General features: G+C 47.3%; 1 protein-coding gene across 1 annotated transcript in view; it reads left to right on the forward strand.

Moving 5' to 3' along the window:
• The window catches only part of FRMPD1 (FERM and PDZ domain containing 1), a 128,103-nt gene that overhangs the window by 14,104 nt on the left and 87,539 nt on the right, over window positions 1-26,460 (forward strand). Inside the window, exons 4-7 of the mRNA XM_089670914.1 lie at window positions 1,943-1,988; window positions 2,469-2,471; window positions 5,422-5,526; window positions 8,713-8,808. Coding sequence (XP_089527040.1) covers window positions 1,943-1,988; window positions 2,469-2,471; window positions 5,422-5,526; window positions 8,713-8,808 — 250 coding nt within the window. The remainder of the gene's footprint in view (window positions 1-1,942; window positions 1,989-2,468; window positions 2,472-5,421; window positions 5,527-8,712; window positions 8,809-26,460) is intronic.

The raw sequence follows: 26,460 nt of genomic DNA on the forward strand, positions 1-26,460 counted from the left end.
CCCAGGCCCCATAGCAGCCGTGTGGGTTGTTATAGCTATAGTTACGCGATTGCATGTAGCTATTTATTTATGAGTTCTCATTGAGGGAATATTAGATCGGAGTTTTGCATAATGAAATGGGTGATTGCTGATCACATATCATATGAGTATGTTTTTCTTTTGATAAAGCATTTTGCAACGTAAAATTTAAAAATACAGCATGGAAATATCATGCTTGTCTTTGCCCTGATCCGAAATGCCAATGAGCTATTTTAAACTATCTGTAATGTACACTATATCAGAAGCTAGGCAGGAGCCATCATATTAACCCTAACAATAAAAAAACATGTATACAGTAAATGACAGTTGTGTATGACAGAAATGTTGCAGTTTTACAAACTGATTACCTTCAATTATAAACACTCATTTTAGAAAACTATAAAATGATTGTGACTTCATACAGTAGTTTGATTACACTCAGTCAGAAATGTTGTTCTGCAACAACACTATTGTCCTGCAAAATTCCATCAGGTGGTCCTCAACCACTAAGCTCCAAACAGAATTCTGCAAATCTGTTTGTAGGCACACTGTGTTGCTGTGCTGCTGTGCAGGTAGAAGTGAAGGATGGGAGGAACATTGTTCCTCCACATACTCCATAGGTGTTATCAGAGGAGCTGTAGTGTGATTGGACACTGCTGCCCTGAGTGATCTTTGATGGCCATCTTTAGTATGGGCAGCGCTAATAAATAACAGTGCCTTACTGGGGTTGGCGTGCATTACCTGAGTAGATGGAGTGGGGAGAGGAACCACGCTTGTAAGGTACAGTGACTTAGTATTACAGAAAGGTTCTTGCACAAGGAGGGAAAAGTTAGGGAAATTACTGTATAATCTGCTGTCCATTGTACTACATAGGTTTGATATTTTTCCTCACCATCCACTTGTGCCGCCACTTCACCAGTTAGCCACTCCTCTTGCAGATGCAGCGCCCAAGAATGTAGGCCATACATGTTTGACATCTGCAGTATTGAGACATACTGTGGATCGCCAACATTAACGTATTTCTTGTACTGCCAGTGATTACCGAGTTGCTAGTTCAAGAGTATCTGTAACTGTTCCAACATCAAAGTGCCACAGTTACAATAGCCATTGTACTAGTGCTAGTGATTACAGATGGCCATTTGCCTTGTTGACCGTTTACTAGCAACTCTACAACACAAGAGTAATTCAACCCTTGCTCTGGATTCTGTGTGTTGTTCCTCCAATTTGGGTACCAACCTATTAGCTCCACACCACATGTTGTTGCCAGCCTAAACTCACCCAGCTGAGCAGATGATTGGAGGATTTTTTTTCATTTCTAATCAGCAATTTAAGGATGGTGCTGTAATAATATGGCCTCATGCACACTGACGTTTAATTTTAACTCCCCTAGAAGTCAGGAGCCATTTGGCCAAAAAAATGCTTGACGCTTATAAAAATGTGTACCACCTGCATCAAGCATTTGGGTGTTATGCCATTGGCCAGAATAAATAAATTAACACTCAAGCACTTAACACGCCTAGCATTTAGGCGCAGTTTCACGTGTTTAAGTGCGTTAAGAATTTTTTCAGCCAAAACACTGCTGCTCCAGGATGTCCTGGCAGTGTTTTTTTTCTGCCATTAAACTCTCCTGCCATAAAACACTGCTAAAATCCTATGTGTGCATAGACACATAAGATAACATGCAGGGGAGGTTAGAGGCAGTAAAAAACCCCCACCAGATGCCACTAGGGGTAGCTGTACAAATGTCCAATGTGCATGAGGCCTAAAGCTTCAGTAGCATTGTTACTTCAGAAACCAGTAAAATAATTCTGCTATTAGTCAGAAAATATGTAACTGCATTCATTAAGTACTAGCTGTAAATTATTGTTAAATGTTTTTCTGTTCTGAACACAAGGTATAAAAAATGTATGTTCCTTTGTTACAGGGATTCTGTTGACACCCTTAATATAACAATTCTTCGAAATACCTCAGTAAGTATTACTCTAATGTTTTTATTTGTAGTATACTAATATTAACTAATGTTTTTATTTGTGGTATACTTGGACTATGCATAGAAGAACCCTGTCTGTGTTTTGCATTGTATGGTGTATTTGATCAGAATGGTGTATTCTTTGAATTTAACCAATTTGACTTGATGACTGGACTAGTCACATAGGAGGTTATTTACTAAAACTGGAGAGTCAGTTTGCTGCAGCTCTGCACAGAAACCAATCAGCTTCCAGGTTTTATTGCCATAGCTTAATTGAACAAGCTGAAGTTGGAAGCTGATTGGCTACCATGCACAGCTGCATCAGATTCTGATATAAAATATTTGGAAAAATTGTGGGAAAAAAACCCTGTACCAATGGGACTTTGAAGGTATCATAAATAAAATGTGTAAACTCTCTATTTGAATGAAGAGTTTACACATTTTATGTATGATGTCTTCAAAGTCCCATTGGTACGGGTAGGGGGTTCCATCACCATCGAGATGGTGGCAGTTTATCAGGAATTCCTTCTTTTCTTTTTTATAGTTAAATAGTTAGTCAGACTTAAAAAAGACACACATACAAGTTCAACAATTAAAGAAAATTATATAAATGCTTTACCTGTCTTTGTGAAGGAAAACTGCACTCTTGTTGCCAAAAACAAAACCCAATCTGTCTACTCTCTGAACCAGCCTTGGGTCTCAATCTTTGCATAACTGCACCATGAATACATAATGCAAGGATATTGGTAAGCTTTTTGGAAGTCCTTCTTTTCTTTTGAACAAGATTGGCTGTTATAGCAATGTCTCAGAATGAGTAATACAATAACATATGCAAGTGCACGGGGAAAGAATGTAGGGAATTCTTGTCTACAGCAGCATTTCTTAACCTTTTTTTTAGTCACTTTAAAAGTATACAAAATCTAAAATTTCTAAACATTAAGGTTACTTACCATCAATGGGAAACTTGAGCCTGGGAAGATGCACACAACTGTCCTATTCTGGCAGGCATGGACAAAAGGCAGACAGGGAGATCCTGGTGCAACAAATGCAATCAGTCTACCCCATTTAAAGTGTTAAGTAATCCATGGAAGTTTTGATTTTGAGGGCTCTCACATATGAACAAGGAGCCTACAGGTGGGGCAGATATTATTTGACCTACAAATTCACGAGCCTCACCAGTTTGTTTTCCCCAAAAATGCACTTTACCTGCAATAAGACAGGAATGAAGGCATATTGTCACCTTACAGCATTTCCTAACCGTTTTTTTAGTCTCAGCTGCACTCACAACAGTTAAAAACTTATGGGAAAATCCAAAAATGTAAGCTTTCATTAGAAATGGAATGGATGAACATTTTTCCAATTAAGGTTCTTGTTTGGAGGCAACTAAGATATGGTTTCCCTACTTTTGGAGAGATTTTCCACTTTCAGTAGTGTCTAAATCCCAAGAACAGAAGAGTAACCTTCCCAATGGGACACAGATTGCGAAAATTCTAACACTTGGTTTTGACCATTCCATTCTATATATACATTTTTTTTCTTACATTAGTTCTCCCATTGCCACTTGGGTGTACAAGTACCAGCCCATTTGACATACTGGAAGTAGGGGGTCACGTTGTCAGAAACAGAAAATGGTAGAAGTTGCTGGGTTACAGATAAAATGCAAAAACCACATGCCACTTATATATAACAATATGGTAGTTATTTTCCCTTTGGGATTAGGTGCAGAAGCATGGGAACTTCCATTTCCAAGTACACTTGGAAGTTAGAAAGAATATACTTCTCTTAATCTTACAGTACAAGACACAGACTTATTCATAGACCACTTACTTATATGCTCCCACTTTCAAATAATTGGACACTGGCAAACAAAATTGTTAGGACAGCCCTATATAACCCCTCCCACTCCCAACATTTCTCAGTTTCTTGCTAGTGGTTAGGTAATGGGTGTGATTTGTCTACTGAAAGAAAAGAATGGCTTTTTTACTGGAGCAGCATATAACCCAGTAGTCTTTGAATAAGCTGATGTCCTGCTATGTACTCCAAGAAAAGGATTTAACAGGTAAGTCCAAACAAGAAGAAAAAAAAAGAAAACTTCAGCATGGTAAGGACAGACTTGTGTGTAAAGCAAGATTGCCGAGACAAGAGGAGGAGTTCACCTTCCCATTCTATTAGCAAATAACGTTGACAACTTGCAGCTTCATATACTCGCTCAGAAGCCTTGTCCACATTATTATACCAGCCTTTCTCAACTAAATACAGCGAGTTCATACTGGCTTGTTGAATTTTTTTTTTTTTCAATTTTGTTGGCACCCCTGATGAACTCAGACAGCACCCTGGCTGACAAAGGCTGATCTACATATTGAGTAAATACATTGGCTTGGAAAATACAGTACATATGACCATCTTTATGGTTTTTGAAAATAGAGGAGCATGAATTGAAATGGAAAGATGATTTTCAAAAACATTTCTCCTACATTTTAACTCAAACTACAACCTTCAAGAAACCACTGGTTTTAGCTGCAGTTTAATCACAGCTAAGTCTCTGACTCTCAACATTTAGACATGCAGTAACCTACCAAACCCAAAAATGGGTTAAATACTATTCTAAATTAATTTCATAAAACTTTTTTCTTTGTATCATCACCATGATATCAAAATGTTTAACTTTCTACAAAGCTATGTACAAAACTTCGATAAGGTTACTAATACTACACTTTTAGTCATTAACAGAATTACCGTGAACACAGCTCTTACTTCTTTTTCTTATTTCCTTTTTATTGAATCCTGTTACATTATCGTGTTTTCTTATTTATTCTCTATCATATGTTGATTATAGATAACATTCTGTACATATTATATCAAACATATTGTTTCTGATACAAATGCATGGATATCTTTTTTATCTGTTAATAAAACAAAATTTACTACAACAAAAGATAAGTGATAAGGGAATTATTTTTCTAGGTTAGAGCTTCAATCTAGATGGAGCTATATCGCTCTTTAGTTACCCCCATTCTAAATTATGGTTAGTCTCCCTTGTGATGAGATTATATGGGAATTTTGAGGATCCGAAGATGTTTGTTTTGTAATGCTAGTACTACTTTAGAAGGTGAAGTGAGCCCACATGTTCACTCTTTTGAAGGCATTTTAGAAAGTTTTCTTATCTTTATACATGTATGATGTAAGCTGGCTATACACATTACTAATTGATTGTACAGTTTTTGTATAAACATCTTTAGTTTTACCAAAACAATGGAATCCGAAAGCCGTGCAATTGTATCTAATTAGGCAAGCACTTGCACTACATAGTTGTTGGTAGGTCTAAAAGATATTGTACAGTCAGACTGTAATGTGTATGGTATAAGATGTGAATAAATAGGTAATAACTCCAGGAAGACAGCTCATGTACACTAACTTTATTCTGTTTTACACAGAGCCCCAAATCTTCTTTTCTTACTGCAGAAAAGAGGGCCAGATTAAAAAGAAATCCAGTAAAAGTAAGATTTGCAGAAGAAGTGATTGTCAATGGACACACTCAGGTGAGTGGGTTTTTCATAGTGTAGGCATATGCTGTTTATTGGTTTAAAATCTGTGGATATTTGTTTTCGAAAATATTTTATTACAGGGAAGTTAATAAAAAGCACTGGAAGATACATATGCTTTTTAAGACATAAACTGACAAAATTGCATTCCATGTCGATGCAGACATATAATACCAACACATACAGTAAATTAAAAAAAAACAAGGCCATTTATTTCTCAGCCATCCAAAATAAACTGGCAAAAGAACCAGGGAAGGAAAGGAGGAGGGGGATGTTTGCTAGTAGGGAAGGGTATACAAAGAAAAGGTTAAGGGAATACAAAGGGGGTAGGAGAAGGAGGAATGGGGGGGGGGAGAGCAGAACAAAAAGGTTGTCCATGGTTGAGGAAAAGAAGGACTTCAGAATAGGGGATTCTCCTCTATAGTACCTCTGGAAGGAAAAGGGAAGGGGTTGTTGCAAAAAGGGGAAGGTGTTTGTCCTGATAAAAGTACTGAGGCTAGATTGTTAGGGAGTCCATCTGAACTGTTGGAGGCATGTTGGCATCAATTCATAGGATCCAGAGTTTTGTGAAATTTGAACACTTTTCTGTAATACAGTGAGCTTCATATTAGGGTTGCACAGGTACAGTTTTTCTTTACCAGCGAGTACGAGTACCGATACTTTTAGTCAAGTATTCACCAATACCGAGCACCGAAACCTTTGCTGTTGGATTTGAGCCCATAAGAAATGAATGGGCTCAAATCGCATGCAATTTGAACAGGAATGTGGTGCGATTTCTTTCCAAATTGCATGCGGTTTCCTGCACCGCTCCTATATGAACCCAGGCTGAAGTCATTATGACAAGCCTGAGTTCACACATGAGCAGTGTTGGAAAACGCAGGTGATTCGGACAGAAATCACACCGCATTCTTGTTCAAATCGTATGCAATTCTTTGCACTGCAATTTGGGCCCACTCATTTTGTTTGGGCTCAAATTGCACCGCAAAGGTTGCAGGTATCAGAGCATTTGCAAGAGTACTTGTGGAAATACTAAGTATCGGCTCTGTTACTAGTAACGGTATTGGCATCGATGCAACCCTACATATAATATAACCTAAGAAACTAGGGCCTTGACGTCTGTAATTATTGAAGAATATCAACACCCTGACAAATACCCACATAACAGCCATGAGTATATGGGTGACCAGTTTAAAATGAGTAGATGTTCAGACAGGTTTATTGTTAAGGAGAGCCCTTTAGTCTTTATGATACGTGGCCCCAACCACGGTATAAAGCAGTCAATGGAGTCTATTCCAGAACCTTTTTTGCTTTGAGACATTACCGCCAGATATGCAAAAAGAATGCCTCTGACTGACAAACACAAAAGCAACTAGCTAAGTTGACAGGGGTAGAACAAGAGATTTGTAAAAGAACTAAGTACCAGTGCATCTGAAGATTGCAATTAGCTTTTTATACAAGGGTAAGACTTTGGGTAAATGTGTAAGAAGTAGGTTGTATAAAAATGATATAATGGCCAGGTTCTGCAGGTTTTTGTGTTAAATTATGCTCAAAAATTGTGATAGCAGGGGTCCTTTGGCATGGGAGGTAAGCTGCTAGAGAAAATGTTTTATCAGTAAGCACTGAAAGGGGGCATCAGGCTCCAAGTCACGTGAGAACTGTAGGGTTGAAAAAGATATCACCCTAGAAGTCATCAAAAAACATATACTTAAGTATTGTCCATTTCTCAATCCTGGGGATTCTCATAGCTCTGTGAAAATAACAAGTGGTCAACAAAGGGGTGTACATTATTTAAAATCAGTGGATTCACACCCATGCATTTTTAATTTGGAGCAGAGTGTGTGTGTTTTTTTTTTTTATGGATTTTACACGTGGTACGATTTAACAGTAAGGAAGATAGGGGTGGAATATTTAGCGCACAGATGAGAGAATCCTATATATCACTTAAGGCTATCCATAGAAACATATGAAGCATCTATAAAGGCATGTATAAAGCCTCTGGGTTAAAAGTCCAAGTTGTGCCATCACTTTAGAGCAGCCAGTTCCAAACAAGCTAGAAGGGACTCTATAGGCACAAGAACACAAGGGAACAGCACTTCTAAGTGTAGTAGGCTCAAAACACTTTAATAGTTGAAAGGTAGGCAACCCAAAAAGGTAGAAAGAATCACACTTTGTAATCATGTAAGTCCCACTGTGCACTCCCTGTTAGTCCTACTGGGTGTCTCTGTGATCCAGTAGCAAGCTAGTGGCGGCGCTGGTGGATTCCAGTGCTTCCTGTAGTGCTCATACAGGCTGAGGAAGCTGTGGGCAACAGAGTGAGGTCAGGGGCGGACTGAACATTTGCAAACTCGGGCACTGCCCGAGGGCCCGGGGTCAGTAGGGGGCCCCATGAGATACCCCTGGTACCTTTTTCATAGGCTTTTTTGAGTTTGGGCAAGGATACAGGGGCCCCATGATCCCCTATTGCCCAGGGGGCCCCCTGAGTTGTCAGTCCGCCCCTGAGTGAGGTCACTTCAGGGTTAGCAAGCGGAGGGGGCAGCATGCGTTCTGAGCATGCGTGCTCCTTCACCTATTCCGGATTTAAAAGAAAATGTACCATTTTAAAACACATGATTGTGAACTGTGCCTTACTGGGCCAACTGCATTAAATGTTAAAGATCCAGCCTCACATTTATGTTTATCTTCAAGGGAATACATAAGCTGTAAATTTTAGATAATTTTTAAATGTTTAAATCAGGTACACTGTATATTTAATTTTTACTTTCTAACAAGTCTACAAGGATTGCATTACAAATATTTAACTACAAATTATTATTATTTTTTTAATCTACACTTTTAAATGAAGAAAAATAATAATACTAACGAAACAGATTTTACATTCCCTTTAAGAATGAAGTCTGAGTAATTTTTCTAGCAGTATTTTACTCTCCCTGTATCATTTACTGACTTATCTTACTTATTTCCTGAGTATATTGTGAACCTCTGCCCCCTGTCAATTTCCATTGCTACTTGCCATTACACAGTATTGTAATTTACTGTAAAATGGATTTCCTAGTATTGCAGTCTGTACAGCAGATATAATCTTGGTTAATGGAATATGGTTTTCTCTTAGGATCTTCCATGCATGTTTACATAAATATCTTGTACCCCACCTTATCTGTTTCTAACATGGTCTTTCTGTTGTAGGGGAATTCACTTCTTTTCATGCCTAATGTTCTTAAAGTCTACCTAGAAAATGGTCAGACAAAGGCTTTTAAGTTTGAGAAGAAAACAACTGTGAAGGTACAAATTACTTTATTATTATTTTCAGATATAGATCATTCAAATATCAAAGCATAAAAATACATCTGTGAAATGGCATTCTTTTCATTTCTGTGTAATATTATTGAGGCAGTACTCTTTGGAAATAGGAAGAGCTAGCCTAGTCGCTGTACATCTCGCTTGATTGGTAACATTAATTCATCCATGCCCCCAACATGTTTTGCCCCACCCCTCACATATTTCACAACGTGCTGCAACACATCATACATGTATTATTGCATTGCAGTGCCATTCAACGTGCCTCCAACACAAATGCTTTGCACCTCTCCACATCGCACAATAATGCAGTGGTCTGTTTTTGGTCCATTTTGGTGTGTTTGCAGCCCATTCAAACTAATGCACGTAGCTCGTGCCAACACTGCATCCAAAGAAACACAGCCAGATATGACTATATCATCATACGTGGCTGTGTAATATAGTGAGTGATCTGGCTAGATCAGGGAAAGGTGTATAAAAGAGTGGGGTGGGGGGGAGAACAAATGCATTTTAAGTTTGAACACTTTTATTAAACTGAGTTGCAATATTTCAGGCAGAAGCAAGATAAAGTGTGTCATCTAAAAATTATCATTCTTTATTACATATACATGAAAAAAAACACAAATTAAATTAGACCATCTGACCTTTACATACAATACAAGAGGAAGCTTAGCTTACAATACATAATGATTGTACCCAAGTACATATAAAAAATATACCATATATAGACTGCTAATCATTTGAACATAGCTTGGACAGTTAGAATGTATTCTTCAATAGATCCCAAATCCCAACATGTTTTGGAAAATAACTCCTTCTTCAGGGGGAAGAAATGGATACATCAACTCTAAAATATAACACACAAAGATCAATCATATATTGACAAAAAGAGTAATCATACAGGGACAAGCCAAAAAAGGAACATACATGGTGGTTAGAGATGAGCGAATCGAAGTATCCGAAGTGGAATTCGAGTCGAATATCGGAAAAATTTTGATTCGTGCCGAATCCGAAAAATAGCCTAATTCGGACGCGCGAATCGAAATTTTTCAGAAAATGGCGGCTGACATGTGCGGCGACGGAGCGGGGATGTATGGGAAGGCGCGCAGACAAGGCGCGCTGACCCATAATGCATTCCTCAACTACATGTGATCGCATCAGCCAATCAGCAGCCAGCCAGCCAGCACTGTGTAATGGTCGAGCTATAAATAGCGGCCATTTTGGAATTCTTCATTTGCCTGCAGTCATTGAACAGAGGCAGACCGCTCTGTACTAGGGACAGGGACAGAGTTAGGGCCACAGAAACGATAATTGGGGACAGAGAAAAGTTACTTAGGGACAGAGAACCATTACTCAGGGACACAGACTTGTTAATGAGGGCCACAGAATCGTTATTTAGGGACAAAGAAACGCTAGTTAGGGCCACAGAATTCATACTCAGGGACAGACAGAATTGTTACTCAGTGCCAGAGAATTGTTACTTAGGGCCACAGAAACGTTATTAGGGCCACAGAATTTTTACTCAGGGACAGACAGAATTGTTACTGAGTGCCAGAGAATTGTTACTCAGGGACAGACAGAATTGTTACTGAGTGCCAGAGAATTGTTACTTAGGGCCACAGAAACTTTAATTAGGGCCACAGAATTTTTACTCAGGGACAGACAGAATTGTTACTGAGTGCCAGAGAATTGTTACTCAGGGACAGACAGAATTGTTACTGAGTGCCAGAGAATTGTTACTTAGGGCCACAGAAACTTTACTTAGGGCCACAGAATTTTTACTCAGGGACAGACAGAATTGTTACTGAGTGCCAGAGAATTGTTACTCAGGGACAGACAGAATTGTTACGGAGTGCCAGAGAATTGTTACTCAGGGCCACAGAAACTTTACTTAGGGCCACAGAATTTTTACTCAGGGACAGACAGAATTGTTACTGAGTGCCAGAGAATTGTTACTCAGGGACAGACAGAATTGTTACTGAGTGCCAGAGAATTGTTACTTAGGGCCACAGAAACTTTACTTAGGGCCACAGAATTGTTACTCGCACAGACACAGAATTGTTACTCGCACAGACACAGAACTGTTACTGAGGGCCACAGAAACTTTACTTAGGGCCACAGAATTGTTACTCGCACAGACACAGAATTGTTACTCGCACAGACACAGAACTGTTACTGAGGGCCACAGAACTGTTACTTAGGGCCACAGAATTGTTACTCGCACAGACACAGAATTGTTACTCAGGGCCACAGAACTGTTACTTAGGGACAAAGAAACGCTAGTTAGGGCCACAGAATTCATACTCAGGGACAGACAGAATTGTTACGGAGTGCCAGAGAATTGTTACTCAGGGCCACAGAAACTTTACTTAGGGCCACAGAATTTTTACTCAGGGACAGACAGAATTGTTACTGAGTGCCAGAGAATTGTTACTCAGGGACAGACAGAATTGTTACTGAGTGCCAGAGAATTGTTACTCAGGGCCACAGAAACTTTACTTAGGGCCACAGAATTTTTACTCAGGGACAGACAGAATTGTTACTGAGTGCCAGAGAATTGTTACTCAGGGACAGACAGAATTGTTACTGAGTGCCAGAGAATTGTTACTCAGGGACAGACAGAATTGTTACGGAGTGCCAGAGAATTGTTACTCAGGGACAGACAGAATTGTTACTGAGTGCCAGAGAATTGTTACTTAGGGCCACAGAAACTTTAATTAGGGCCACAGAATTTTTACTCAGGGACAGACAGAATTGTTACTGAGTGCCAGAGAATTGTTACTCAGGGACAGACAGAATTGTTACGGAGTGCCAGAGAATTGTTACTCAGGGCCACAGAAACTTTACTTAGGGCCACAGAATTTTTACTCAGGGACAGACAGAATTGTTACTGAGTGCCAGAGAATTGTTACTCAGGGACAGACAGAATTGTTACTGAGTGCCAGAGAATTGTTACTTAGGGCCACAGAAACTTTAATTAGGGCCACAGAATTTTTACTCAGGGACAGACAGAATTGTTACTGAGTGCCAGAGAATTGTTACTCAGGGACAGACAGAATTGTTACTGAGTGCCAGAGAATTGTTACTTAGGGCCACAGAAACTTTACTTAGGGCCACAGAATTTTTACTCAGGGACAGACAGAATTGTTACTGAGTGCCAGAGAATTGTTACTCAGGGACAGACAGAATTGTTACTGAGTGCCAGAGAATTGTTACTCAGGGCCCCAGAAACTTTACTTAGGGCCACAGAATTTTTACTCAGGGACAGACAGAATTGTTACTGAGTGCCAGAGAATTGTTACTCAGGGACAGACAGAATTGTTACTGAGTGCCAGAGAATTGTTACTTAGGGCCACAGAAACTTTACTTAGGGCCACAGAATTGTTACTCGCACAGACACAGAATTGTTACTCGCACAGACACAGAATTGTTACTGAAGGCCACAGAACTGTTACTTAGGGCCACAGAATTGTTACTCGCACAGACACAGAATTGTTACTCGCACAGACACAGAACTGTTACTGAGGGCCACAGAACTGTTACTTAGGGCCACAGAATTGTTACTCACACAGACACAGAATTGTTACTCAGGGCCACAGAACTGTTACTTAGGGACAAAGAAACGCTAGTTAGGGCCACAGAATTCATACTCAGGGACAGACAGAATTGTTACGGAGTGCCAGAGAATTGTTACTCAGGGACAGACAGAATTGTTACTGAGTGCCAGAGAATTGTTACTCAGGGACAGACAGAATTGTTACGGAGTGCCAGAGAATTGTTACTCAGGGACAGACAGAATTGTTACTGAGTGCCAGAGAATTGTTACTTAGGGCCACAGAAACTTTAATTAGGGCCACAGAATTTTTACTCAGGGACAGACAGAATTGTTACTGAGTGCCAGAGAATTGTTACTCAGGGACAGACAGAATTGTTACGGAGTGCCAGAGAATTGTTACTCAGGGCCACAGAAACTTTACTTAGGGCCACAGAATTTTTACTCAGGGACAGACAGAATTGTTACTGAGTGCCAGAGAATTGTTACTCAGGGACAGACAGAATTGTTACTGAGTGCCAGAGAATTGTTACTCAGGGACAGACAGAATTGTTACGGAGTGCCAGAGAATTGTTACTCAGGGCCACAGAAACTTTACTTAGGGCCACAGAATTTTTACTCAGGGACAGACAGAATTGTTACTGAGTGCCAGAGAATTGTTACTCAGGGCCACAGAAACTTTACTTAGGGCCACAGAATTTTTACTCAGGGACAGACAGAATTGTTACTGAGTGCCAGAGAATTGTTACTCAGGGACAGACAGAATTGTTACTGAGTGCCAGAGAATTGTTACTCAGGGACAGACAGAATTGTTACGGAGTGCCAGAGAATTGTTACTCAGGGACAGACAGAATTGTTACTGAGTGCCAGAGAATTGTTACTTAGGGCCACAGAAACTTTAATTAGGGCCACAGAATTTTTACTCAGGGACAGACAGAATTGTTACTGAGTGCCAGAGAATTGTTACTCAGGGACAGACAGAATTGTTACGGAGTGCCAGAGAATTGTTACTCAGGGCCACAGAAACTTTACTTAGGGCCACAGAATTTTTACTCAGGGACAGACAGAATTGTTACTGAGTGCCAGAGAATTGTTACTCAGGGACAGACAGAATTGTTACTGAGTGCCAGAGAATTGTTACTCAGGGCCACAGAAACTTTACTTAGGGCCACAGAATTTTTACTCAGGGACAGACAGAATTGTTACTGAGTGCCAGAGAATTGTTACTCAGGGACAGACAGAATTGTTACTGAGTGCCAGAGAATTGTTATTCAGGGACAGACAGAATTGTTACGGAGTGCCAGAGAATTGTTACTCAGGGCCACAGAAACTTTACTTAGGGCCACAGAATTTTTACTCAGGGACAGACAGAATTGTTACTGAGTGCCAGAGAATTGTTACTCAGGGACAGACAGAATTGTTACGGAGTGCCAGAGAATTGTTACTCAGGGCCACAGAAACTTTACTTAGGGCCACAGAATTTTTACTCAGGGACAGACAGAATTGTTACTGAGTGCCAGAGAATTGTTACTCAGGGACAGACAGAATTGTTACTGAGTGCCAGAGAATTGTTACTCAGGGCCACAGAAACTTTACTTAGGGCCACAGAATTTTTACTCAGGGACAGACAGAATTGTTACTGAGTGCCAGAGAATTGTTACTCAGGGACACATAATCGTTGAATTAAAGAGTATGTCAGACAACATGCAGAGGAGTGGCAGAGGAGGCAATTTTTTAGGAGCAAGCAGACGTGGCAGCAGAGGAAGGGGTCGAGGCAGCACTATTCGCAGCCAGAGGCCAGTGCTCCCGGTGTCATCCAGCGGTCGTGTCTCCACCGACAACCCTGCTGTCATTGATTGGTTGGCTCGGTCGTCTTCCTCTTCCCAGGTCACCTCTGACACCTACAGCCAACGGTCGGTGGGTACGTCAGACACAACCGTTAGTTGGCATGGCCCGGGAGCAAGCCCACTGAAATCATATGTCCTCTACCTGCCCCTGTCCTTTGCTGTTCCCTCACCAAGCGAAGTATCGCATGCTGTGGGCTCAGCCCCACTGTACAGTGAGGAAGAGCTAACAGAGGGCGGTCAGGAACGGGGGGAGACATCGGCCTTTACAGCAGCCAGGCGAAGAAGTACTGGCGAGGAGAGTGGCTCTGTAGCCGGTCTAGAGACAGGTCTGTCTCCTGACCCAGACGCAGCCGAGGGGGCTAGTAGTGAGGCGGAGACCGTACCTGATGATGAGGAGGTTGATCGCACTTGGCTGCCTCGTCGTCATCAGGCAATTTCTTCCGCATCATCAGGAGAAGAGGGTGCCAGCTTGGCAGCGAGCGAAACAGTCGGTGGGTTGCCCAGGAGGCAGCAGGGTCGCATCAGTGTCAGTGGAGCCAAACGGCCACGGAGTAGAGCACCAGCTCCACTGCAGCCTACCACCACGGCCAGTAGTGGTGCCGGTGCGCACGGAGGAAGTAGCAGTCAGCCAGTGAGGAGTAGCGGGGGCAAAGTTTCCTACTCGGTGGTGTGGCAATTTTTCGTCAAGCCGCCCGAGGAAGTAAACGTAGCCGTATGTCAACTATGTGGCCAGAAATGCAAGCGTGGCCAGGGGGCCCATGTTGGGACTACAGCGTTGCGTCAGCATATGCAGCGTCACCATTCGTTGGCCTGGGAAAACCGTGATAAAGATAAGGCGGTTCTGCCTGCCCCAGCCCCCGCTCCATCACCCGCTCCGTTACTTGCTCCGTCACCCGACGTCGTCAATCACCCTCTATCAGCCAGTCAAGGCTCCAACACCTCTGCTGAGGGGAGTTGTCGCTCGTTGGCATCTTCCGCTCGTTCAGATGCTCCTTCTCCTGCTACTCCTCTTCTCGGATTCCGTCAACAGTCTTTCTTGGAATCCGTTTCCAAGAGACAACAGTTTGCGAGCACGCACCCGACGGTGCAAAAGCTGAACGTCCTCCTGTCCAAGTTGCTGGTGCTGCAGTCCCTCCCTTTCCAACTGGTGGACTCAGCACCTTTCCGAGAAATGATGGCTTGTGCCGCGCCGCGGTGGAGAGTGCCAAGCCGTCATTTCTTTGCCCAAAAGGCAGTGCCAGCCCTGCATTCACATGTAGAAGAGATGGTGGGCCAGTCTTTGAGCATGTCGGTCTCTGCCAAAGTGCACGGCAGCGCCGACGTGTGGAGCTGTAACTACGGTCAGGGACAGTACATGTCATTTACGGCCCACTGGGTGAACGTGGTGCCGGCACAGCCGCACCAGCAACTTGGACAGGTCACGACGCTTTTGCCTCCACGTTTGCACGTCCTTGGTCCAGCAAACATGTCCGCCTCTACCACCTCTTTTTCCGCCGTGTCCTCAGCCGCCACCCCCGTGCCAAGTCCCATTACCCGACTGGCATATCACATGTGCAGGGCGCAACGGTGTCACGCTGTGCTGCACCTGGTATGCCTTGGCGAACGTAGTCACACAGGGGAGGAACTGCTGAGTGTAATGAACAGAGAAATCGACAGATGGCTGTCTCCGCGCAAACTTAAAATCGGAACCATGTTGACCGACAACGGAAAGAACATGGTGTCTGCTCTGCGTCAAGGAAGGTTGTGCCATGCGCCATGCATGGCTCACGTGTTCAATCTGGTTGTCAAGCGGTTCCTAAAATCCACCATCCCACTGCAAGACATCCTTAAAATGTCACGTAAACTGTGCATGCATTTCAGCCATTCCTACACCGCAAAGGACACCCTCATTGAGCTGCAGCGGCAGAACGGAATTCCACAGCATCGCCTGATCTGCGACGTTGCAACAAGGTGGAATTCAACCCTACACATGTTAGACCGCCTTTACGAGCAGCGAAAGGCCATCACCAATTTCCTTATGTTACAAGCGGATAAAGGTACTCCCCTGTGTAACTTAGATGTCAGCCATTGGCAGCTCATGCGTGACACCTGCCGCTTGCTCAGGCCCTTTGAGGAGGCCACGCTATTCGTGAGTCGGCAGGACTATGGGATGAACGACGTCATTCCTCTGTTGCACGTCCTGGAACAAATGCTGTTAACAATGGCTGGTCAGGGTGCGGTAGACGTGGCGCACAGATCTCAACGCCACATGACCCCTGTGGGGGCAGGACAGGAAGAAGAGGAGGAGGTAGAGGAGGACATTTGTGCTCAGGAATTATTGAGTGAAATGGGTGGTTTTTCCACTCAGCGGACAGGAGTGGAGGAGCAGGAGCATCTGGTAGAGGAGGAGGAGGAGGAGACAGAGGACCCAGACGCACCGTGGCAGTATGCTGTGGAGATGGAGGCAGGGAGTCCCTCGCATTCCTTGGCACAAATGGCCCATAGCATGCTCGGTTGCTTGCGTAGCGACAGCCGAATAATAACCATCAGACAGAGGGATGACTTTTGGCTGTCCACCTTGTTGGACCCTCGCTACCGGTCCAAAATGGTGGCCTTTTTCACACCTGCTGAGAGGGAGGCCAAAATTACGTACTATAAAAACCACCTATGTAGTCAGTTGGTCTCTGCCTTTGTGCGCCAACGTCCATCCTCAGACACTGTGGGCCCTGTGCGCTCGCGTTCCGCTGCCATGGCAGCAGGGGAGGGGTGGGGTGGTAGGAGCAGTGGCAGCTCCACCAGCAGCGGCTGCCTCAGTCTGCAGTCGATGATGAGTAGCTTTCTTCACCAGCGCAGTGAGGAAACTACTAACCAGCCGCAGCAGCAGCAGCAGCATCAGGTGGACCTGGAGCAGGAGCTCAAACAACAGGCTTGGGCCTACTTGGACAGCACCCTGCCAACCGAGGTAGACAATCCCCTTGACTACTGGGCAACGAAACTTGACCTTTGGCCACAACTAGCTGAATTTGCCCTTGAAAGGCTGTCATGCCCGGCCAGTAGCGTGGCATCGGAGCGCGTGTTTAGTGCGGCAGGAGGTATTGTAACTCCGCGGAGGACACGACTGTCCACCCAAAGTGTGGAGAGACTCACGTTTGTGAAAATGAATCAGGCGTGGATTAGTCTGGATTTCAAACCACCAGTTCCTGACACAACTGACTAAATCCGCCATGAATCATGCCTCAAACATGTGCCACTTTCAGGTCTCCTCACACACTGCTGGTGTGTTGAATTTTTTGACATAGGGTGCTGGCAGATTACGGACCTCCCATAGCTGCTGCCAGGCCCCTAATCTGCCATGGGCCCCTATATACCGCCTCCTCATGCTGCTGCCAAGTCCAGAGTCTCTCATGGGTCCCTATACGGCCTCCCATTGCTGCTGTCTCCATCGCCACACTCTGCCATGTGCCACTTTCAGGTCTCCTCACACTGCTGGTGTGTTGAATTTTTTGACATAGGGTGCTGGCAGATTACGGGCCTCCTATAGCTGCTGCCAGGCCCCTAATCTGCCATGGGCCCCTATATACCGCCTCCTCATGCTGCTGCCAGTTCCAGAGTCTCTCATGGGTCCCTGTACGGCCTCCCATTGCATCTGTCTCCATCGCCACACTCTGCCATGTGCCACTTTCAGGTCTCCTCACACACTGCTGGTGTGTTGAATTTTTTGACATAGGGTGCTGGCAGATTACGGACCTCCCATAGCTGCTGCCAGGCCCCTAATCTGCCATGGGCCCCTATATACCGCCTCCTCATGCTGCTGCCAAGTCCAGAGTCTCTCATGGGTCCCTATACGGCCTCCCATTGCTGCTGTCTCCATCGCCACACTCTGCCATGTGCCACTTTCAGGTCTCCTCACACACTGCTGGTGTGTTGAATTTTTTGACATAGGGTGCTGGCAGATTACGGACCTCCCATAGCTGCTGCCAGGCCCCTAATCTGCCATGGGCCCCTATATACCGCCTCCTCATGCTGCTGCCAAGTCCAGAGTCTCTCATGGGTCCCTATACGGCCTCCCATTGCTGCTGTCTCCATCGCCACACTCTGCCATGTGCCACTTTCAGGTCTCCTCACACACTGCTGGTGTGTTGAATTTTTTGACATAGGGTGCTGCCAGATTACGGGCCCCCTATAGCTGCTGCCAGGCCCCTAATCTGCCATGGGCCCCTATATACCGCCTCCTCATGCTGCTGCCAGTTCCAGAGTCTCTCATGGGTCCCTGTACGGCCTCCCATTGCTGCTGTCTCCATCGCCACACTCTGCCTTGTGCCACTTTCAGGTCTCCTCACACACTGCTGGTGTGTAGAATTTTTTGACATAGGGTGCTGGCAGATTACGGGCCTCCTATAGCTGCTGCCAGGCCCCTAATCTGCCATAGGCCACTATATACCGCCTCCTCATGCTGCTGCTAGGTCCAGAGTCTCTCATGGGTCCCTGTACGGCCTCCCATTGCTGCTGTCTCCATCGCCACACTCTGCCATGTGCCACTTTCAGGTCTCCTCACACTGCTGGTGTGTTGAATTTTTTGACATAGGGTGCTGGCAGATTACGGGCCTCCTATAGCTGCTGCCAGGCCCCTAATCTGCCATAGGCCCCTATATACCGCCTCCTCATGCTGCTGCCAGGTGCAGAGTCTCTCATGGGTCCCTGTACGGCCTCCCATTGCTGCTGTCTCCATCGCCACACTCTGCCTTGTGCCACTTTCAGGTCTCCTCACACACTGCTGGTGTGTAGAATTTTTTGACATAGGGTGCTGGCAGATTACGGGCCTCCTATAGCTGCTGCCAGGCCCCTAATCTGCCATAGGCCACTATATACCGCCTCCTCATGCTGCTGCTAGGTCCAGAGTCTCTCATGGGTCCCTGTACGGCCTCCCATTGCTGCTGTCTCCATCGCCACACTCTGCCATGTGCCACTTTCAGGTCTCCTCACACACTGCTGGTGTGTAGAATTTTTTGACATAGGGTGCTGGCAGATTACGGGCCTCCTATAGCTGCTGCCAGGCCCCTAATCTGCCATGGGCCCCTATATACCGCCTCCTCATGCTGCTGCCAAGTCCAGAGTCTCTCATGGGTCCCTGTACAGCCTCCCATTGCTGCTGTCTCCATCGCCACACTCTGCCATGTGCCACATTCAGGTCTCTTCACACTGCTTGTGTTTTCAATTTTTTGACATAGGGTGCTGGCAGATTACGGGCCTCCCATAGCTGCTGCCAGGCCCCTAATCTGCCATGGGCCCCTATATACCGCCTCCTCATGCTGCTGCCAAGTCCAGAGTCTCTCATGGGTCCCTGTACGGCCTCCCATTGCTGCTGTCTCCATCGCCACACTCTGCCATGTGCCACTTTCAGGTCTCCTCACACACTGCTGTTGTGTTGAATTTTTTGACATAGGGTGCTGGCAGATTACGGGCCTCCCATAGCTGCTGCCAGGCCCCTAATCTGCCATGCGCCCCTATATACCGCCTCCTCATGCTGCTGCCAAGTCCAGAGTCTCTCATGGGTCCCTGTACGGCCTCCCATTGCTGCTGTTTCCATCGCCACACTCTGCCATGTGCCACATTCAGGTCTCTTCACACTGCTGGTGTGTTGAATTTTTTGACATAGGGTGCTGGCAGATTACGGGCCTCCCATAGCTGCTGCCAGGCCCCTAATCTGCCATGGGCCCCTATATACCGCCTCCTCATGCTGCTGCCAAGTCCAGAGTCTCTCATGGGTCCTTGTACGGCCTCCCATTGCTGCTGTCTCCATCGCCACACTCTGCCATGTGCCACTTTCAGGTCTCCTCACACACTGCTGTTGTGTTGAATTTTTTGACATAGGGTGCTGGCAGATTACGGGCCTCCCATAGCTGCTGCCAGGCCCCTAATCTGCCATGGGCCCCTATATACCGCCTCCTCATGCTGCTGCCAAGTCCAGAGTCTCTCATGGGTCCCTGTACGGCCTCCCATTGCTGCTGTCTCCATCGCCACACTCTGCCATGTGCCACATTCAGGTCTCTTCACACTGCTTGTGTTTTCAATTTTTTGACATAGGGTGCTGGCAGATTACGGGCCTCCCATAGCTGCTGCCAGGCCCCTAATCTGCCATGGGCCCCTATATACCGCCTCCTCATGCTGCTGCCAAGTCCAGAGTCTCTCATGGGTCCTTGTACGGCCTCCCATTGCTGCTGTCTCCATCGCCACACTCTGCCATGTGCCACTTTCAGGTCTCCTCACACACTGCTGTTGTGTTGAATTTTTTGACATAGGGTGCTGGCAGATTACGGGCCTCCCATAGCTGCTGCCAGGCCCCTAATCTGCCATGGGCCCCTATATACCGCCTCCTCATGCTGCTGCCAAGTCCAGAGTCTCTCATGGGTCCCTGTACGGCCTCCCATTGCTGCTGTCTCCATCGCCACACTCTGCCATGTGCCACATTCAGGTCTCTTCACACTGCTTGTGTTTTCAATTTTTTGACATAGGGTGCTGGCAGATTACGGGCCTCCCATAGCTGCTGCCAGGCCCCTAATCTGCCATGGGCCCCTATATACCGCCTCCTCATGCTGCTGCCAAGTCCAGAGTCTCTCATGGGTCACTGTACGGCCTCCCATTGCTGCTGTCTCCATCGCCACACTCTGCCATGTGCCACTTTCAGGTCTCCTCACACACTGCTGCTGTGTTGAATTTTTTGACATAGGGTGCTGGCAGATTACGGGCCTCCCATAGCTGCTGCCAGGCCCCTAATCTGCCATGGGCCCCTATATACCGCCTCCTCATGCTGCTGCCAAGTCCAGAGTCTCTCATGGGTCCCTGTACGGCCTCCCATTGCTGCTGTTTCCATCGCCACACTCTGCCATGTGCCACATTCAGGTCTCTTCACACTGCTGGTGTGTTGAATTTTTTGACATAGGGTGCTGGCAGATTACGGGCCTCCCATAGCTGCTGCCAGGCCCCTAATCTGCCATGGGCCCCTATATACCGCCTCCTCATGCTGCTGCCAAGTCCAGAGTCTCTCATGGGTCCTTGTACGGCCTCCCATTGCTGCTGTCTCCATCGCCACACTCTGCCATGTGCCACTTTCAGGTCTCCTCACACACTGCTGTTGTGTTGAATTTTTTGACACAGGGTGCTGGCAGATTACGGGCCTCCCATAGCTGCTGCCAGGCCCCTAATCTGCCATGGGCCCCTATATACCGCCTCCTCATGCTGCTGCCAAGTCCAGAGTCTCTCATGGGTCCCTGTACGGCCTCCCATTGCTGCTGTCTCCATCGCCACACTCTGCCATGTGCCACATTCAGGTCTCTTCACACTGCTTGTGTTTTCAATTTTTTGACATAGGGTGCTGGCAGATTACGGGCCTCCCATAGCTGCTGCCAGGCCCCTAATCTGCCATGGGCCCCTATATACCGCCTCCTCATGCTGCTGCCAAGTCCAGAGTCTCTCATGGGTCCCTGTACGGCCTCCCATTGCTGCTGTCTCCATCGCCACACTCTGCCATGTGCCACATTCAGGTCTCTTCACACTGCTGGTGTGTTGAATTTTTTGACATAGGGTGCTGGCAGATTACGGGCCTCCCATAGCTGCTGCCAGGCCCCTAATCTGCCATGGGCCCCTATATACCGCCTCCTCATGCTGCTGCCAAGTCCAGAGTCTCTCATGGGTCCTTGTACGGCCTCCCATTGCTGCTGTCTCCATCGCCACACTCTGCCATGTGCCACTTTCAGGTCTCCTCACACACTGCTGTTGTGTTGAATTTTTTGACATAGGGTGCTGGCAGATTACGGGCCTCCCATAGCTGCTGCCAGGCCCCTAATCTGCCATGGGCCCCTATATACCGCCTCCTCATGCTGCTGCCAAGTCCAGAGTCTCTCATGGGTCCCTGTACGGCCTCCCATTGCTGCTGTCTCCATCGCCACACTCTGCCATGTGCCACATTCAGGTCTCTTCACACTGCTTGTGTTTTCAATTTTTTGACATAGGGTGCTGGCAGATTACGGGCCTCCCATAGCTGCTGCCAGGCCCCTAATCTGCCATGGGCCCCTATATACCGCCTCCTCATGCTGCTGCCAAGTCCAGAGTCTCTCATGGGTCCTTGTACGGCCTCCCATTGCTGCTGTCTCCATCGCCACACTCTGCCATGTGCCACTTTCAGGTCTCCTCACACACTGCTGTTGTGTTGAATTTTTTGACATAGGGTGCTGGCAGATTACGGGCCTCCCATAGCTGCTGCCAGGCCCCTAATCTGCCATGGGCCCCTATATACCGCCTCCTCATGCTGCTGCCAAGTCCAGAGTCTCTCATGGGTCCCTGTACGGCCTCCCATTGCTGCTGTCTCCATCGCCACACTCTGCCATGTGCCACATTCAGGTCTCTTCACACTGCTTGTGTTTTCAATTTTTTGACATAGGGTGCTGGCAGATTACGGGCCTCCCATAGCTGCTGCCAGGCCCCTAATCTGCCATGGGCCCCTATATACCGCCTCCTCATGCTGCTGCCAAGTCCAGAGTCTCTCATGGGTCCCTGTACGGCCTCCCATTGCTGCTGTCTCCATCGCCACACTCTGCCATGTGCCACTTTCAGGTCTCCTCACAAACTGCTGTTGTGTTGAATTTTTTGACATAGGGTGCTGGCAGATTACGGGCCTCCCATAGCTGCTGCCAGGCCCCTAATCTGCCATGGGCCCCTATATACCGCCTCCTCATGCTGCTGCCAAGTCCAGAGTCTCTCATGGGTCCCTGTACGGCCTCCCATTGCTGCTGTTTCCATCGCCACACTCTGCCATGTGCCACATTCAGGTCTCTTCACACTGCTGGTGTGTTGAATTTTTTGACATAGGGTGCTGGCAGATGACGGGCCTCCCATAGCTGCTGCCAGGCCCCTAATCTGCCATGGGCCCCTATATACCGCCTCCTCATGCTGCTGCCAAGTCCAGAGTCTCTCATGGGTCCCTGTACGGCCTCCCATTGCTGCTGTCTCCATCGCCACACTCTGCCATGTGCCACTTTCAGGTCTCCTCACACACTGCTGTTGTGTTGAATTTTTTGACATAGGGTGCTGGCAGATTACGGGCCTCCCATAGCTGCTGCCAGGCCCCTAATCTGCCATGGGCCCCTATATACCGCCTCCTCATGCTGCTGCCAAGTCCAGAGTCTCTCATGGGTCCCTGTACGGCCTCCCATTGCTGCTGTCTCCATCGCCACACTCTGCCATGTGCCACATTCAGGTCTCTTCACACTGCTTGTGTTTTCAATTTTTTGACATAGGGTGCTGGCAGATTACGGGCCTCCCATAGCTGCTGCCAGGCCCCTAATCTGCCATGGGCCCCTATATACCGCCTCCTCATGCTGCTGCCAAGTCCAGAGTCTCTCATGGGTCCCTGTACGGCCTCCCATTGCTGCTGTTTCCATCGCCACACTCTGCCATGTGCCACATTCAGGTCTCTTCACACTGCTGGTGTGTTGAATTTTTTGACATAGGGTGCTGGCAGATTACGGGCCTCCCATAGCTGCTGCCAGGCCCCTAATCTGCCATGGGCCCCTATATACCGCCTCCTCATGCTGCTGCCAAGTCCAGAGTCTCTCATGGGTCCTTGTACGGCCTCCCATTGCTGCTGTCTCCATCGCCACACTCTGCCATGTGCCACTTTCAGGTCTCCTCACACACTGCTGTTGTGTTGAATTTTTTGACATAGGGTGCTGGCAGATTACGGGCCTCCCATAGCTGCTGCCAGGCCCCTAATCTGCCATGGGCCCCTATATACCGCCTCCTCATGCTGCTGCCAAGTCCAGAGTCTCTCATGGGTCCCTGTACGGCCTCCCATTGCTGCTGTCTCCATCGCCACACTCTGCCATGTGCCACATTCAGGTCTCTTCACACTGCTTGTGTTTTCAATTTTTTGACATAGGGTGCTGGCAGATTACGGGCCTCCCATAGCTGCTGCCAGGCCCCTAATCTGCCATGGGCCCCTATATACCGCCTCCTCATGCTGCTGCCAAGTCCAGAGTCTCTCATGGGTCCCTGTACGGCCTCCCATTGCTGCTGTTTCCATCGCCACACTCTGCCATGTGCCACATTCAGGTCTCTTCACACTGCTGGTGTGTTGAATTTTTTGACATAGGGTGCTGGCAGATTACGGGCCTCCCATAGCTGCTGCCAGGCCCCTAATCTGCCATGGGCCCCTATATACCGCCTCCTCATGCTGCTGCCAAGTCCAGAGTCTCTCATGGGTCCTTGTACGGCCTCCCATTGCTGCTGTCTCCATCGCCACACTCTGCCATGTGCCACTTTCAGGTCTCCTCACACACTGCTGTTGTGTTGAATTTTTTGACATAGGGTGCTGGCAGATTACGGGCCTCCCATAGCTGCTGCCAGGCCCCTAATCTGCCATGGGCCCCTATATACCGCCTCCTCATGCTGCTGCCAAGTCCAGAGTCTCTCATGGGTCCCTGTACGGCCTCCCATTGCTGCTGTCTCCATCGCCACACTCTGCCATGTGCCACATTCAGGTCTCTTCACACTGCTTGTGTTTTCAATTTTTTGACATAGGGTGCTGGCAGATTACGGGCCTCCCATAGCTGCTGCCAGGCCCCTAATCTGCCATGGGCCCCTATATACCGCCTCCTCATGCTGCTGCCAAGTCCAGAGTCTCTCATGGGTCCTTGTACGGCCTCCCATTGCTGCTGTCTCCATCGCCACACTCTGCCATGTGCCACTTTCAGGTCTCCTCACACACTGCTGTTGTGTTGAATTTTTTGACATAGGGTGCTGGCAGATTACGGGCCTCCCATAGCTGCTGCCAGGCCCCTAATCTGCCATGGGCCCCTATATACCGCCTCCTCATGCTGCTGCCAAGTCCAGAGTCTCTCATGGGTCCCTGTACGGCCTCCCATTGCTGCTGTCTCCATCGCCACACTCTGCCATGTGCCACATTCAGGTCTCTTCACACTGCTTGTGTTTTCAATTTTTTGACATAGGGTGCTGGCAGATTACGGGCCTCCCATAGCTGCTGCCAGGCCCCTAATCTGCCATGGGCCCCTATATACCGCCTCCTCATGCTGCTGCCAAGTCCAGAGTCTCTCATGGGTCCCTGTACGGCCTCCCATTGCTGCTGTCTCCATCGCCACACTCTGCCATGTGCCACTTTCAGGTCTCCTCACACACTGCTGTTGTGTTGAATTTTTTGACATAGGGTGCTGGCAGATTACGGGCCTCCCATAGCTGCTGCCAGGCCCCTAATCTGCCATGGGCCCCTATATACCGCCTCCTCATGCTGCTGCCAAGTCCAGAGTCTCTCATGGGTCCCTGTACGGCCTCCCATTGCTGCTGTTTCCATCGCCACACTCTGCCATGTGCCACATTCAGGTCTCTTCACACTGCTGGTGTGTTGAATTTTTTGACATAGGGTGCTGGCAGATTACGGGCCTCCCATAGCTGCTGCCAGGCCCCTAATCTGCCATGGGCCCCTATATACCGCCTCCTCATGCTGCTGCCAAGTCCAGAGTCTCTCATGGGTCCCTGTACGGCCTCCCATTGCTGCTGTCTCCATCGCCACACTCTGCCATGTGCCACTTTCAGGTCTCCTCACACACTGCTGTTGTGTTGAATTTTTTGACATAGGGTGCTGGCAGATTACGGGCCTCCCATAGCTGCTGCCAGGCCCCTAATCTGCCATGGGCCCCTATATACCGCCTCCTCATGCTGCTGCCAAGTCCAGAGTCTCTCATGGGTCCCTGTACGGCCTCCCATTGCTGCTGTCTCCATCGCCACACTCTGCCATGTGCCACATTCAGGTCTCTTCACACTGCTTGTGTTTTCAATTTTTTGACATAGGGTGCTGGCAGATTACGGGCCTCCCATAGCTGCTGCCAGGCCCCTAATCTGCCATGGGCCCCTATATACCGCCTCCTCATGCTGCTGCCAAGTCCAGAGTCTCTCATGGGTCCCTGTACGGCCTCCCATTGCTGCTGTCTCCATCGCCACACTCTGCCATGTGCCACATTCAGGTCTCTTCACACTGCTTGTGTTTTCAATTTTTTGACATAGGGTGCTGGCAGATTACGGGCCTCCCATAGCTGCTGCCAGGCCCCTAATCTGCCATGGGCCCCTATATACCGCCTCCTCATGCTGCTGCCAAGTCCAGAGTCTCTCATGGGTCCCTGTACGGCCTCCCATTGCTGCTGTTTCCATCGCCACACTCTGCCATGTGCCACATTCAGGTCTCTTCACACT

Source organism: Staurois parvus, unplaced genomic scaffold, assembly GCF_062004578.1.
Source record: "Staurois parvus isolate SC_StPar_1 unplaced genomic scaffold, SC_StPar_1.0 ptg000096l, whole genome shotgun sequence".
NCBI lineage: Eukaryota > Metazoa > Chordata > Amphibia > Anura > Ranidae > Staurois > Staurois parvus.